Consider the following 14,862-nt stretch of genomic DNA (forward strand, 5'->3'; position numbering starts at 1 on the left):
GATTTTACAATATAACTAGAAAATATAGTTTTAAAAAATAAAAGAAGAAAAAAAATTTATATGAGCTTGAACTGGTGTGACGGATGATGAAAGAAAATCACATAAATTCAAAACAAAATGAAAAGACTAACGACACGAGCAATATTGGTTTTGGTACAACCTGATGCTGAAGAAATATGTTAAAACTGATGACAAAATAGACCAGTATATATTTTTCACAACAAAGTACCTTTTGAAATTTTACTTTGTATATATATTTTTTTTCTTTTTCTCTTCTTTAGTATGCACGAAAGAAAATAAATAAATTTAAATTTTAATATCATAAAATATATTAAAACAAAATAACAAATAACATTATAATTTAATTAAAAAATTAATATTTTTTGCACTAATTGTTGTGCGCATTTTTAAAGATTTTAATTTTATCATAAAATATAAATCTAAATTGACAAGCGTACTATTTTTTTTTATATGTTTTTACCACGACGTTTATATTTTTTTTTTTTGTCATAAGGTCAGATGTACCATATTGCTTGCTTCTTTGTGTGGCTTCGTGAGATGTAAGTTTATGAACGATCCTTGTACACAAGAACGAGCAAGGATATCCTCCTTTCAACAGCAGTGCATTGAAAGTTGTGTATTTGAAAGTAAAGCATAAAAAATATATATATAAAACAAATACAAAGAAAATGAAAAATATATTATGAAAATACATAACTCGACTGTGTATCACAAAACAGATGATTTAATTTTTTTCTTTTATTGCAAAATGCAAGTATAAGTTGTAGCTACCATTATTTTTGTCTACTAAAAATAGTAGTCAAAAATGTATAAAAATATTCTTTTAAACTATCGATTCAAATAAATTGAAAATACAATGTTTTATATTCTTCAGGTTTTAATTTATAAATTCACGTTGTTTTTAAATTTTTTTTTTTTAGATATTAGCATTTTATTAAGAATTTTTCCCATCACAAATTTCATCTCTGACCTGTCAAAATTTAGTGGACTGAGAATAAAATGAGAATGAGCTTGCAAGATTGGTATGCTTGTTCTAAAAAAATATATATATTTACGCTGAAATTTTCACCTCAATTCATATTGATAAAAATAAAAAATAATAATAACAACAACCACAAGTCCCATCGGGCATTAAAAAGTTTTCTGCTTTGATATTCTTTTGACTCATCATATTATCTATTATTATTATTATCATCATTATTATTTTATGAGCATAAAAATAGTTGGAAAATAAAACGACAATGATGAAAATCATGTGTCTGATATATCTCGTTTATTCTGGATGCCTGGGGTGTTATTTAATAGATAGAGGTAGAAGATTCTGAAGATCTCAGCATGAGGTATATATCTATACCACATATAGACAGTTAAGTTGCCTTTACGATCGAGTATTACTATGAAATACGTACAACTAGATATTTCCGTTAGTGCCTGATTCGATTTCATTTCATCTTGACCACAAATTTATCTGCTAAAATTGAGGGCATTGACCACTGAGAGAAATGCAATTTTACCACTGATCGTCTTTTCTTGAAACCACTATTGTTTCTTGATACTCAACAATATATAAATTTTAAATTTACATTGTTTTAAATATTTATATATGGATTCTTGATAATTTAATATTTATATTTTATTGTCTAATACGATTGTAAATATTGCCAATTAACAGTTGAGTTAATTGGTACAGTGTTTAATTTGTTTTCCATTTTAAAAAGAAAATATTATATTTAACAATTAATATTCAAGTAAACAATTTAGTTTATTATTTTTTTTCAATACTTTTTTAACAACAATAGCTTGGAGTTTATAAATTGTGCATATTAATACTGAAACATAGATGTTTATATTTATCAAAAAAAAAAATAATATTTTCGTTTAAAAAATTGTATAGAATCATGTTGATAAAAATAAATATATATTAAGTATATGTAGATTGTTTAAATTTGTTATTTATTTTGTTTGAAAAAGTCGTTAATTGTTAGTTTTTTTGGAAAAATATAATTGTCATCTGTCAAAAGCATTATTTAATTAATAAACTTTGGGCATAATACAGAAATTTAAAGTTTAAAATTTATTTTAGGTTTTTATGTTGATGATGGACGGGTACTAAAATAAATTGTGTAAAGGTTAGGGTAGAATTAATTGATGAGGAAATTTACAGTTTGTTTTAGTGTTCATTTTTATTCCTAAAAAATTATATCATAAAGTTATGCATAACTGACAGTTTTAATATATTTTTTTATTTCAAATTAATTATTAAAGAGTTTTTTTTTTTTATCTAGAAATAAAATTATTATTTTTTAATCTAGCATTCTATTATTAGTTTTACTGTTTTTAGTTTTTTTCGAGTTTTGACTATGACATTTATTTAATTATTAAAAAATTTTTAATTTTATTTTTAATTTTGACTTTAATATTTATTTTATTATTTCATATTTTTTTTAAAAACTTTTTTATAACAATAAATTTACAATAAAGTTTATCTTGTAACTCTCTTGTTCGTCATGTAGATTATGAAAGTTTTAGGGTTTACGTGCTGTACATTTTACAACAATGAAGTTGTATATTTTGTTGAACACACACATAAGGACAATAATATTTTATAGTATACCAAAGTACAGTATCACCAGACCATTTTCCAATGTCCACAGTATAACTTATAAGCCGACAAAGAAGATTGAAAATCCTGACAAAAGACACGTGAATGTAAAAGCTTTAAAATTTTTTTTCTATTATTATTTTTTATTTTTCAAACTAAAACAAAGAAAGGAGAAAAAGCAATATTGTAAAAAACTTTTCTTCAACATAAAAGATATTAATCTATTAATTTTTTAATTTTTATGTCGTTGTTTTAATTATTTTGGTAAATTTTTTTTTTTTTAAATCTTACTATACCGTTAGAAGACATAAAAAATAAAAATATTTAAAAATGAAAACTGCAATTTTTAGTTGTAAAAAAATACAGTAAATAAAATGAATAAATAATTTATTTTTAATAACTTTTTTAAAATAATAAATTGATTGAAAAAATAAAAATATATTTATAAATTATTTATAAAAAATGATATATATTTAAAAAAAAGGTAAAGAAAAAAAATGAAAAATAAAAAATTGAAATAAATATCGTTTTTACATGGTCACCACTTATTTTATTTAACATCCCCCTAAGGGTTTTAAACCCTGTGGGAATAAGAAGGATGTCTTTTTTTACGCTTCGACCTATTTTCAATTTTTTTCTTATTTTTACTTTTTTTTTTTTTATTTTAAGCAACATTTGTTATTATTTATTTTATTTTTTCCATGTTTATTTTATTTATTTATTTATTCTTTTGTACATAGTTTAAAATGCTTTATGACAAAAAAAAAAAAAAGGTCATTGGGATTTCGATTATCTGTCTGTCTAAAACATAGATCAAATGATATTTTATTTGTTTTAAAATTTTTTTATTTTTATAATTTTATTTTCTTTGTAAAAATATTTGAAATAACAAGAAAGAAAAAAGTCTGTTGACTTTGTAACAGTTTGTCAACATTTTGTTCAACCAACTTAGAATTTTTTTTTTTAGATCCGTTTATTTTTCTTCTATCAATAAAGTATACATCTATCCTATTTGTTTAATCTTCACGCTTATTTTTCTTTATCACTTATTTTCCATTATCCCATAATCTCAAATATGTATATAAATAAATAAATAAAATATATTGAAAATATGGCAAATAGCTCGGCTGTACGATAAAACACTCACTGGTTTCTTGATAATTTGTGGCCTCGTCTTTCACCTCAAAAACATATTACGCTATTGTTTTCACTAGTCAATGGCCCAACATAAAATTTATTGTTTTCTTTTTTTTTTTTTCTTTTCCTATTTTTTTTTCCATTATACATATGTACACATCTACAAAGGTTCATTTTATATGACCCTAAGGAATCTGTTATAGTTTTCTCAGCCACTTCGCTTTCTTCTTCTCGTAAATCCTCCTCGATTCAGCCTGATTACAACCTCGTTTTCACCCTCGAGTACGAATGTTGTACATTTTGGCAGCATAACCCGAAGCAAGAAAAAGGGTCGTCTCATTACTATATTTATCACACGAATACGCTTCGTTATCTTTCAAGCTTTTCATCCCTATTTTTCCTTTTTTTTTCTTCTTCTATTTTAGTCATCATTTTTTTTTTTTTTCTTTTCTCTTTCAATTTCCTCAGATTTTTTTACGGCTTTTACAAATTTTTTTGTATTTAATTTCTTTTTTAATTTAATTGGTTCTTTCACAGTTTAGTGAAAAAAAAAATATATATATAAAATGTATTTAAAAGTAGATAAACAATAATAAAAATCAAAAAAATAAATACGTTAAAAATAAACTAGCACATTGCTATTAAATCATGCGAAGGTGATCTGTACCGAGCGTGAAACATTTTTTGGTCAGTTTTATCGACATTGGCTTATTTATTATCCTCTTTTCGTTTACCTGAACAAAAAAATTAATAAAAAAAAAAAAAACGAAAAAAAAACTGGCTGGATGCAGCAACATCGATACATGTATATATATATATATTTTTTTTTTACTATATATAGTCTACTGCGGAAAATACATCCCTCGTGTATATTTTCTACTTGCTCACATTCACCCTCGACCAACATATATATTTTTTCAATCGAATGACTTAATTGTAATAATCAAAGCTCATTTATATCCACAAAAATTTATATTTATTATTAATTCAACAAAATGAAAAAAACAAAAAACATATAATATATTGAATAAAATATTATTGATGAAAAAAATTTAAGAAAATAAATAATATAAAAATAACAATTAATCAAGATTTTGATGTTGAGTATTATTTATTACAACGCAAAAAAAAAAAAAAATGATTGGTCAAAATAATAAATAAAAAAAAAGTTTAAAAATGATTTATAAAAATATAAAATTAATTTATCAAACGAGTGTGTAATATAGCTTATTATTTATTTTAATTAATTAATTTTAACAGGTTCAGTTTATTGGGATCACAGGCCAATGGGTATTAATGGACAACAAAATAATGGTATGAGTGATTGGCCATATTTTGAGCCAAATGTACCAAGAAATGTAACAACAGCAATTGGTCAAACAGCATTTTTGCATTGTCGAGTTTATCAACGCAGTGACAAAGAGGTAAGACAATATTAATATAACATATATTATATTAAATATATATACATACTATATATATAAATCTAGACACAAAGGATATAGTTAATCGGTAAATTCCATACCGATAAACTCGAGGTATAGGACCCGCATTATCTATATAGTCAAATGCGGCCACTCAAACTGGATCAATGACAGACTATATGGCTGATTGCACGATGTATTTAATCCCTCTCTTTACCCTTTCCTATCCTGTCTCTCTATCTATATGCCCCCTGTGTGTGTCTATGTATTCTCAGAATATCGTACGAGAATGTTACTCTCAGCATAACTATCACACACTCATCACGCAGTCGCAATGATCAAAATAAACTTTCCCCTCATTCTCTTAGCCTCAATATCTTTAGCTATATATAATACGAAGAACGTCGACTCCATTTCACACCCTCTATATCTCAGCATCAATACCAGTCTTTTTTTTTTTTCTTTTTTTTCCTTCGGCATATTTACCCTAACTCCATTTTCAACCCATCAGCACATTACTATTTTGCCTTTGATGGGATCTCGATTCTAGATATCACGACAAGGACTAACTTATCGTTTTTGATTTTTTTTTTTTTTTTTCAATGAAACCACAAAATGCATTCTGATCATGTATGTCAGTGTATGTATATATGTACATTAATATTTGCTTTGATATTATTCATGGATAAAAAGTTTTTACGAGGACCACAAGTAGTAATACCATTGAATAGTCAGACATAATGTATATATATTAAGAAATGTTGATTTTTCTTTTCTTTTAATGTGTTTATTTATTATTATTTTTTTTTTTTTCAAATATTATTATATCAGTAGGATCATGAGCTTTGTGTAACTGTGTCAATGTAAATAGAGTAACTTGAAAAATATATTTTTCAACATAAAAGTTATGTATATATGTAGAGAAAAAAATTGTTTTAACTCTTTTTTTTTTTTTTATTTTTTTATTTTTGTGAAGAGCAAAAGTTTGTATATTAAGTTTTTGATTTATTTTGTTTTTCTTTTCAATACTGAGTTATTTTTTATTTTTTTTTATTTTTTATATAGTTTTATGAAAACATATACTGATATACTTTGGATTTTTTTTTTTAAATTATTTTTATAATTAATTTAAAGTAATTTAAAAAATAAATAAAATTGAAAATTTACTTTAGTGATTATATTTTTGTTTTTTTTCTTTTAATTCATTAATTTTTCAAGTGAAGCTTTTTTATTGATAGTTGAAAATTCAACTGAGTTGAAAAAAATAATTAGAGATAGATATTAGTGTATCATAGTGATGTGTTGAATTTAATGCACGATGATATCAGTTAAAATGTTCTTCATCGTTGCCGATAAAATCAATATAGTATAGTTTCTGCTATAACGCCTCACCAAGTAATCATTCGATTTGACGAGAAATTCCAATAGAATGCACCTCATCACTTTACAATATGGGGTAAAATTCCGTTATAATTATTTTTTTAATCTTTTTTGTACTCTATTTTTTTATTATAAAAGTAAAAGCTTTTTTTGTATAGAAAAAATAAGAAAAAAATTCGAAAATTGTGTTTGAGCTATTCTAGTGAATATGTTTGAATTTTTAAATAGGTATATAATTATTGTCAGCTTACTCATTTTACTTGTTACATTTACATCACATGATTTCCTTCATCATTTAATTCTATTAAAAACTAGTTGGCATTAAATTTAATAATTAATTTACCACATCAATAATTTACTGTAGTAATACATTAAATAAATATTTTCAACTTTATATTTGTTTAATTTTATAAAAGAAACCTTTAAAATAAAAGAAAAAAAAATTCAAATAAATAAATTAAAACACATACACGTGTAGGTATTTTTTTATTCACGAAAATTTCTAGGCTACTTACTAATTTACAAAAGTTGTAAAAAAAAAAAAAAGGTATATGAGGATCACAAAGAAAGTAGAGTGAGAATCACCAATGTAATCACCAACTTGTACATATTTATACACAACCGTGTATATGTGGAATGAAAAAAAATTGTGAATTGAATGAATAAAAAGAAAAATAAATGTATAAAAATTAAAAAAATAAAACTTGGGTTGAACATTGGCTCTACTGAATTTAATCGTAACAGTAAGATAAACTTGACCTGCGGTTTTGAGTTTGGTAGTTTGATAGAATATGTATGTAGCATGGTTATGTTGAAAATTAAAATAGTTCAAAGGAAAATTAAAGTATATTGTCAGTGTTACTCAGCCGAATCATCTACACCATTAAAATAAGCTTTTGATCTTTTTTAAAATTTTTAATAATTCATTTTTTTTTTTTTTTTTATTATCTCACTAATGTAAGTCTCATATACATAAATGAAAAGATTTTATCAAATTGTAAATAATGAATATTCATTCATCAAAATAAAAAAAATTTCATATCAAAAATCAAAACAAAAAAAATAGAAACAAATTCGAAACAAAAGTCCTTTTTGAAGACCTATATTCTATTTAAATAAAATATAAATATTAAAAAGTTTTCAGATTCTTAAAAAAAATATATATAAATAAATAAAAAAAAAGTTTGAATCAAACAAATAAAAAATTTAAATATGAACAAGTTTTTGTATCTAGTTATTCCCAAAAAAAAAAAAATAAATAATCATGTTTCATTTTATCCTGAGCTAATTGGCAGATATTTTTTATTTTTCGTGAAATCTGTGATAGACGTGTATCAATTTGGAATGAAAAAAAAAATAATTGGAATCACTCGATAAAGGTCATGTATCATTTTAAACGTTTCTCGAGAAATTAAATTATTTAAAATTTTAATAAAAGATTGATATAATAATATAGACATTATAATTGCACGATAAACATTTCCCTTTGGATCACCTTGAAAATACGAGACAAGAATGTCAATATATAATATATTTGCCTGAATCTGTACATGAAGATTCCCAGTTGAATGGAGCCTCGAGAGATCCCATTTCTAACTAAACACATATTATAGATGTTTGCACGTGTGTGTATAAAAATACATAAATATAAACTAATATATTCCAACATTAAAAATATATTAAAAATAGATATTTGTATTATTTTCTTTTATTTATTAAATAAATATTATTTTTTAATTATTCATGTACGCAATTTAAATGTATTATTATGAAATTTAAATTTTATATTATTTTTAAATAATAAAAAAATAAAAATATATTGTTTTTTCATTATGATATTTTAAAAAAAAATTGTTAAAAGTACAGCTTTTTATTTATTTCTATACGCAATTTAATTTTTATAATATGATAATTTATATCACTTTGAAATTTCAATTTAATATTATTTTCAATGATTTGACAAATAGAACAATTTGTAAAATTATTTGTACAACTGTATTGTTCAATTGAGTTGATGGGATTTTCTGAATTGTCGATTAACGTCCTCGAAAACAATTGATTTTTGATTGTATTAGTTTGAGGTATTATTGTACCAATTCATGGCTTACACAATTTTCAAATTTGTGTGCTTCTGTATGCCACTTAGACAAATTATATGGTTTTAGAAATTATTGTTCCTTTCCGTTCACAAACCACAGATTGATCGATTCTTGAATTTTATTGTTCTATCTTAAATAGACAGTATAGTATAATTTATTATATTCAAGTATATTTTATAGTTCCTCTATCAAATTATTCACTGTAACATTATTCGTGATTTTATAATAAAAACTATGATAATTTATTGTTTATTTTAAATTTTCATATTTATAACATACTTTATTAATAAATATTAATTTTTTTTTTTTTCCTTTTTACATTTTAATAATGTATTTATGAACAAACAAAATTCACAAGATGACTTTCATGACTTTAATTTCAAAACTAGAGATACTATTTTTTAAATTTCTTCATCTAGTAATTTTTATACTCAGTAAATATAAACATTGGTCTTGATGAAAGCTTGGCGATAAATTAATGTATAAAATAGTTAAAACGTACTTGAATGAAAATTTAAACGCATATTGAAGTTTTTTTTTTAACTTCCATTAATTATTATGTAATTTATTTTCTCAATTTTAATTATAATTACAACTTTAATTGAATCACATTTATTTTTTTTCGTATCATCTATATGACAAGATTAATTATATTCAAATTTATATTTTCTTTAGCTACATGTTCGTACGGTAAATTTTTATCTTTAAACCCATTTATTGAAAGATCAAAATGAATCAAAAAAAAATATAAAAAAATGGTCGAGATAATCTAAGCGAGAAATACTTGATCATTTTAATTCAATCATTTTTTTTCCTTTCATCATCGTCTTAATAATTAAAATTAAGAAATTTTTAATTTTTAAATTTTAGTTACATTAACCATGTTAATTATACCAAAGTAATTTTTTAAATACTCCATAAAATTAATTACTTAGTTTTATCCACTAAAAACTGTTTCAATTAAATAAAAAAAATTGAAATATTAAATATTAAATAAGATGTAATAAATAAAAAGACACTAAATCCTTTCATTTTTTTCTTCTTATTTTTGCAATAACTCTATTCAACAGAATTTTATTTTCCTATTTTTTTTTTCATGCTTTTTTTTGTTTGTATTTCAACATGAACCACAAAAATTTAATTTTTAAGCACACGTAAAATTTTATCCGTCAAAAACAACAAAATTTATAACTACTCTGCATTTTTAGAATGCAGTATTTTGTAAATTTCTCGAAACTATTTTGTGTTTTAACTTTTACTATATAAATTTAAAGTGATCCCCACAATCATAACAAAACGTTTTAGAAATAACCTCTAATTATTACATATTTTCTCTCAGTTATTTATTTATCCGTAAACATAAAAAAAAATAAAATTAATGATAAAGCCACATTTATAATGTGGTAATCAATTCATACAAAGTACTTTTGATAGTTATTGCAATAAAAATTTGTCTAATAATTTTAAGATGAACATCAATAACTTACATAGTGATCATGAACTTGCTAATGAAAATTATTTAAGTATCTAATAATTTACTATTTAAATTATATACTAACATTAAAGTATAAAACTTTTGTTTTGCATTCATATTGACTAATTATTTAGATAAAAATTTATTTAAATTGTTGATTATTTTAAAATATATATATATTCATGATTTATTATGCAACTTCTATGATTGAACTTATTATTAACCTCACGTAATTTAGCACAGATGCAAATGTAGATATGTGTTTTGTATGTTTAGTCCAATTTGTGGTTGAGCTATATTGGATCACAACTAACAAATTGGTTCAAACTATTTTTTATTTACAATAAATTTGACATTTAACTTTAAAACAATTTTTGATATATTAAATTTTAAACTTTGCATTTATAAATTTGATCAATTAAAAAATTTAATATTCATTAAATTAATTTCATAGAAACTATTTAGTATTAACGATTAGCGAGTATTTATAAATTTTATATTTGAATTATTTATTTTTTTATCTAAATAATATATACAAATTTTATTGTATAATTATATAATAATTATTAGTTTTTTTAAATTAAATAATAACTTTGTTTTAAATAAAATTAGCCCAAAGAATTTTCTTGATTACTTGATGTGAATGTATTTATTAAATTTAATAAAAAAGAATAGTATATTTTTTAAAATTTATACTTGCTGATTTTATAACTAAATGCTTAAAAAAAGTTAGTTAATTGGGTAGATTCATCGGTTTGTTTCATATAGACCCTTGACAAACTTCAAACTTTTCTGTGTAACTTTTGAATCTTTCAATTTTGTCGTTGTACTTTCTCACTTTTAACTTTCAATGAAATCTCATCACTTTACTATGTTTTATGGTAAATTAAAATACACTGTATACTAATGACTTTTAGAATATTAATATTATATTTTAAATATAATTTTTATAAACTATATCTATTTGTTTTTTTTTTTTTTAAACTTAAAAATATTTAAACAATGTTAAAATATTAAATGAAATAAAAGAAATAAAAAAAATATGTTGTTAGAATAAAAATAAAATAAAATAAAATAAAAAAAAGCCGGAAAAGTTAGTGAGCTGTAGATGAAATGATCCACGTTCCCAATCCCAACGAGTGCTCATGGTTCATCATGTGGAACAAACATGAAGATTGAGCGATGATGGTAGATAGAGTACGTGTGTGCGTTTAAATTTGTATGTATTCATGTGCTTTTGTAGGGTTACTATGAAAACGTCAAAACGAAAAAACATGTAAGCTTCAAAGATAGACGATTAATCCATCGCAAACACAGTGCAAACCAATTTTTTATCATTTTTCATCGTTCTTAAAATATATAATTTATTTTTTTTTTATTTAATTTTGATTTTTATTTTCATTTATTCACGTCTCATCTATATTTCGTTTTTTTATATATTTTTCAAATATGATTATAAATTCAAGATGTATAACGTAGTCGAGTGTCGAAAAATTACTCAATCTTCTGATCGAAATTCTCTCGATACTCGAGTGTCGCTTTATCCCGAGGGGGTTAAAAAGTATAAGAGTTTTTATAGGGTAAGGATTGAGCATTATAAAAATAAAAAAAATTTTAAAAAAAGTAGTCGAAATGTAGTGAAAGAAAAAGCGCGAAGTACCTTCTTGAGAATTACATCACTGCCCGCGGGTGAACGAAAAAAAAAAAAAAATAAAAAAGGTTAAAAAAAAGCCGAGAAGACGTGAATGAAACTTAAGATTACAGGAAGAGAAACGTCGGTATAGTGCTTTTATTCTTTTTATCATTTCATTTTTTTTTTTTTTTTTTTATTTTATTCAAGTCACAGTTACTCGGTTTTTCTTTATTCTATATTTGTTAATCTTTTTGATTATTATTTTTATTAGTTATTTTTCATCTTGCATCACTAAAATTTTTATGTCAGATAAAAATATACAAATTTTATTAGTTTTTTATATTATTATTATTGTTATTATGTTTGTTTTTTTTTCTTGTCAATATATTTTGACAGTTGATGAAATTGAAAATTTTAATGTTAGTTGAGTTTACTTGTTTCATTTATTTTTTTTTAATTTAAAAAAACTTTGTTTACCGGAATACGATCGTTAAATACTCGTATCAAGGAAGATAGAAGGGTCAGTTGCCAAACCAAACACATAAATACAGACAAACAAAACGATAGAGAATCACTAACAATTCGTATACTCTTTGTCCTCAATTTTCAATTCTATACGTAACCTATTTTCAAAAATACATTTCACCACTGGACACAATGATTTTATTATATTTTTTTTTTTTTTTATTTTTTTGTTTTAAATAATACGTAAAATGAATATATGTATACTAGAAAATTTTACTAACGAAGCTTTAGTCAATTTTACTGTGTGCCTGAATTTATGTTAAACAACTTTTACAATTTTTATTACAAAGGTAGCGTCGAAACACTGTTTTTGTCTACAAAAATAAAAATAAAAAAAAAAAAACGTTTTTCAAGCTTTAAAACTAATTGTTTTTTTATGTATTTGTTTTATTTATTTCAATCACCAATACTTTTAAATAATTAGAGTATCAAAAAAGTTTAATATATCAGCTAAAAAAGCTCTTTCAATAACTTTGATTACTTTTTTTATTTTGTCATTACTATTTTTGTTTTTTATTTTTAATTAACTCAATCAATAATATAATATAAATTATTTATTTATTTAATTTAATTTTTAAATATGTGATGTGAAGGTAGCTCCAGGGTGTTTACCTCAAATAATGTTCAGTTTTGCTCTGAAATACTTGTGTATGTTGACAAAATATAATCAGAATATCGAATGAACAAGAAGGATAGATAACACACGGAGATTGTTGGTAACGTAAATGTGAAACAACAAATGATATGACCACGTGATGCTTTGTTCGATGGAATGAACACTGCTTCAATATATATACATCAACGAAAACAATATTAGTTCACACATGTGGACAAATATACTCGGCAAAAGCGTTTAATCTTTGTAATTACTAATTAGTATTTTATACTGCTACAAAAATATAGTATCATAAAATTTCATTTTGAACAATATAAAAATATATTAGCAAGAAGAGAAACCATATATGATTGGAATAAAAAAATTCAATTATTCATTGACAATAATTTTTTTATAATGGAAGATAAAGAAATTGACTCTTTGAAATTTATTTTTTCTTTGAGGAAAAAATAAATAAAAATTTCAAATTGTCATAATATACTTTTATTTTTTTTTCTAAAATAAAAAAATAGAATATATTGAAAAAGTAGCGTAACCTACATCTTTTTAAATTGATGTATAAATTACATTTATTTTTTCTCAACTTAAATTTTCAATTTCAGTGAAAAATCAAAATAATATTTTTTGAAATTATAACTGAAGTTTTACAAGAAGAAAAATGTAATAATAAAATAATGGAAACATCATTATTTTGAAGAAAAAAAAATATTACAATGTAATGTTTTTTTATTTTTTTAAAAACTTATTTAAATAATAAAAAATATATTTACATGTATAATTCAAATAAAACAAGATATTCATTTGTTCAACTTTTTTTATATAAAAAACAAATATATATATATTCATTTTAGAATTCTTCATGTAGTACATCAAAGAAAAAAAAAAGAAATTTAAAAAGAAGCAGAACTTGGTATTCAGAAATAGAAAAATATTTTTTACTGAAAAAATTTTCAGCGAAAAGTTCATTATGAATCATCTACAAAGACGAAATGCCAACCGTGTATACTGATTCATTTTTCATAATTTTTTATCACGCTCTAATAATTACAAAAGCACATATGTTATAATAAAAGTTAAAAAAAAAAAAATCTATGAATTGTACAAATTTATTTTCTACTGATATATAACCATAATAATACATAAAAATTTTTGCAAACACATGACAAACAACGTGTAAATTTTGAATTCCAATTTTCTATTGTGTAATATTTTCAATTTTTATTTGTAGCTGAATTTTTCAGAACTGCTTTCTATTTTTTCGATATATTTTTAACTTTTTATATTTATTTATTTCTTCAATGTTCATTTTAACAATCTCCATTTAAAAAAGCTCTCTATAATTGCTATTACTCGTAATTCATTAAAATAATAAAAAAAAGAGGATTAATTTCAGCTTTAATTCTTTTTTTTTTTTTAAAAAAAAGAAAACACGTAAAATTTAATGATAAATTTCAACAATTATAATAATTCAAACAATGATAATTACAAATAATAATAACTAAAATTTTATGAATTCAAATAAATCTGATAAAATACATTAAAATAATTGGATGAAAATAATTTTAATATATTTATCTTAATTTTTTTGAATTTAAATTTTACAATTTATATAATAATTTACATTTTTAAATTATGTTATTATAGCTTTATCATTATTTTCATGTTATATTATTTTATATATATTTTTATTTTGTTTTTATATTTAATTGGTTTAATAGGTAAAACATATTCCATTTGTTGGGACGATATTTGATTGCTCAACCATCGACATGCAAATATACAAACACATTCATATATATTATGATATTGCTTTAAATATTTATAGTTTATCTGTATATTGATATAAGCAGTTTACATATGTATATAAAATGAAATATTGTGTGATATTTGTGTGATTACGAATGACCTCGATTTAAATATCAAATATTGTTGTATATGTCCAAAAACTTTG

The 14,862-nt window shown here is 22.4% G+C and overlaps 3 protein-coding genes across 3 annotated transcripts in view; 2 read left to right on the forward strand and 1 right to left on the reverse strand.

Moving 5' to 3' along the window:
- LOC122851030 overlaps nucleotides 1-2,139 on the forward strand; it is a 73,542-nt gene extending 71,403 nt beyond the window's left edge. The window contains exon 4 of the mRNA XM_044150078.1: nucleotides 2,105-2,139. Within this exon, the coding sequence (XP_044006013.1) occupies nucleotides 2,105-2,139 (35 nt within the window). The remainder of the gene's footprint in view (nucleotides 1-2,104) is intronic.
- Nucleotides 1-14,862, reverse strand: part of LOC122852683 (E3 ubiquitin-protein ligase MARCHF3-like) — a 138,150-nt gene that overhangs the window by 55,729 nt on the left and 67,559 nt on the right. The gene's annotated exons all lie outside the window — the stretch shown is intronic.
- The window catches only part of LOC122852680 (zwei Ig domain protein zig-8-like), a 66,298-nt gene continuing 56,460 nt past the window's right edge, over nucleotides 5,025-14,862 (forward strand). The window contains exon 1 of the mRNA XM_044152604.1: nucleotides 5,025-5,184. Coding sequence (XP_044008539.1) covers nucleotides 5,047-5,184 — 138 coding nt within the window. The 5' untranslated portion in view covers nucleotides 5,025-5,046. The remainder of the gene's footprint in view (nucleotides 5,185-14,862) is intronic.

Source organism: Aphidius gifuensis, linkage group LG3 (assembly GCF_014905175.1).
Source record: "Aphidius gifuensis isolate YNYX2018 linkage group LG3, ASM1490517v1, whole genome shotgun sequence".
In the NCBI taxonomy this organism is placed as follows: domain Eukaryota; kingdom Metazoa; phylum Arthropoda; class Insecta; order Hymenoptera; family Braconidae; genus Aphidius; species Aphidius gifuensis.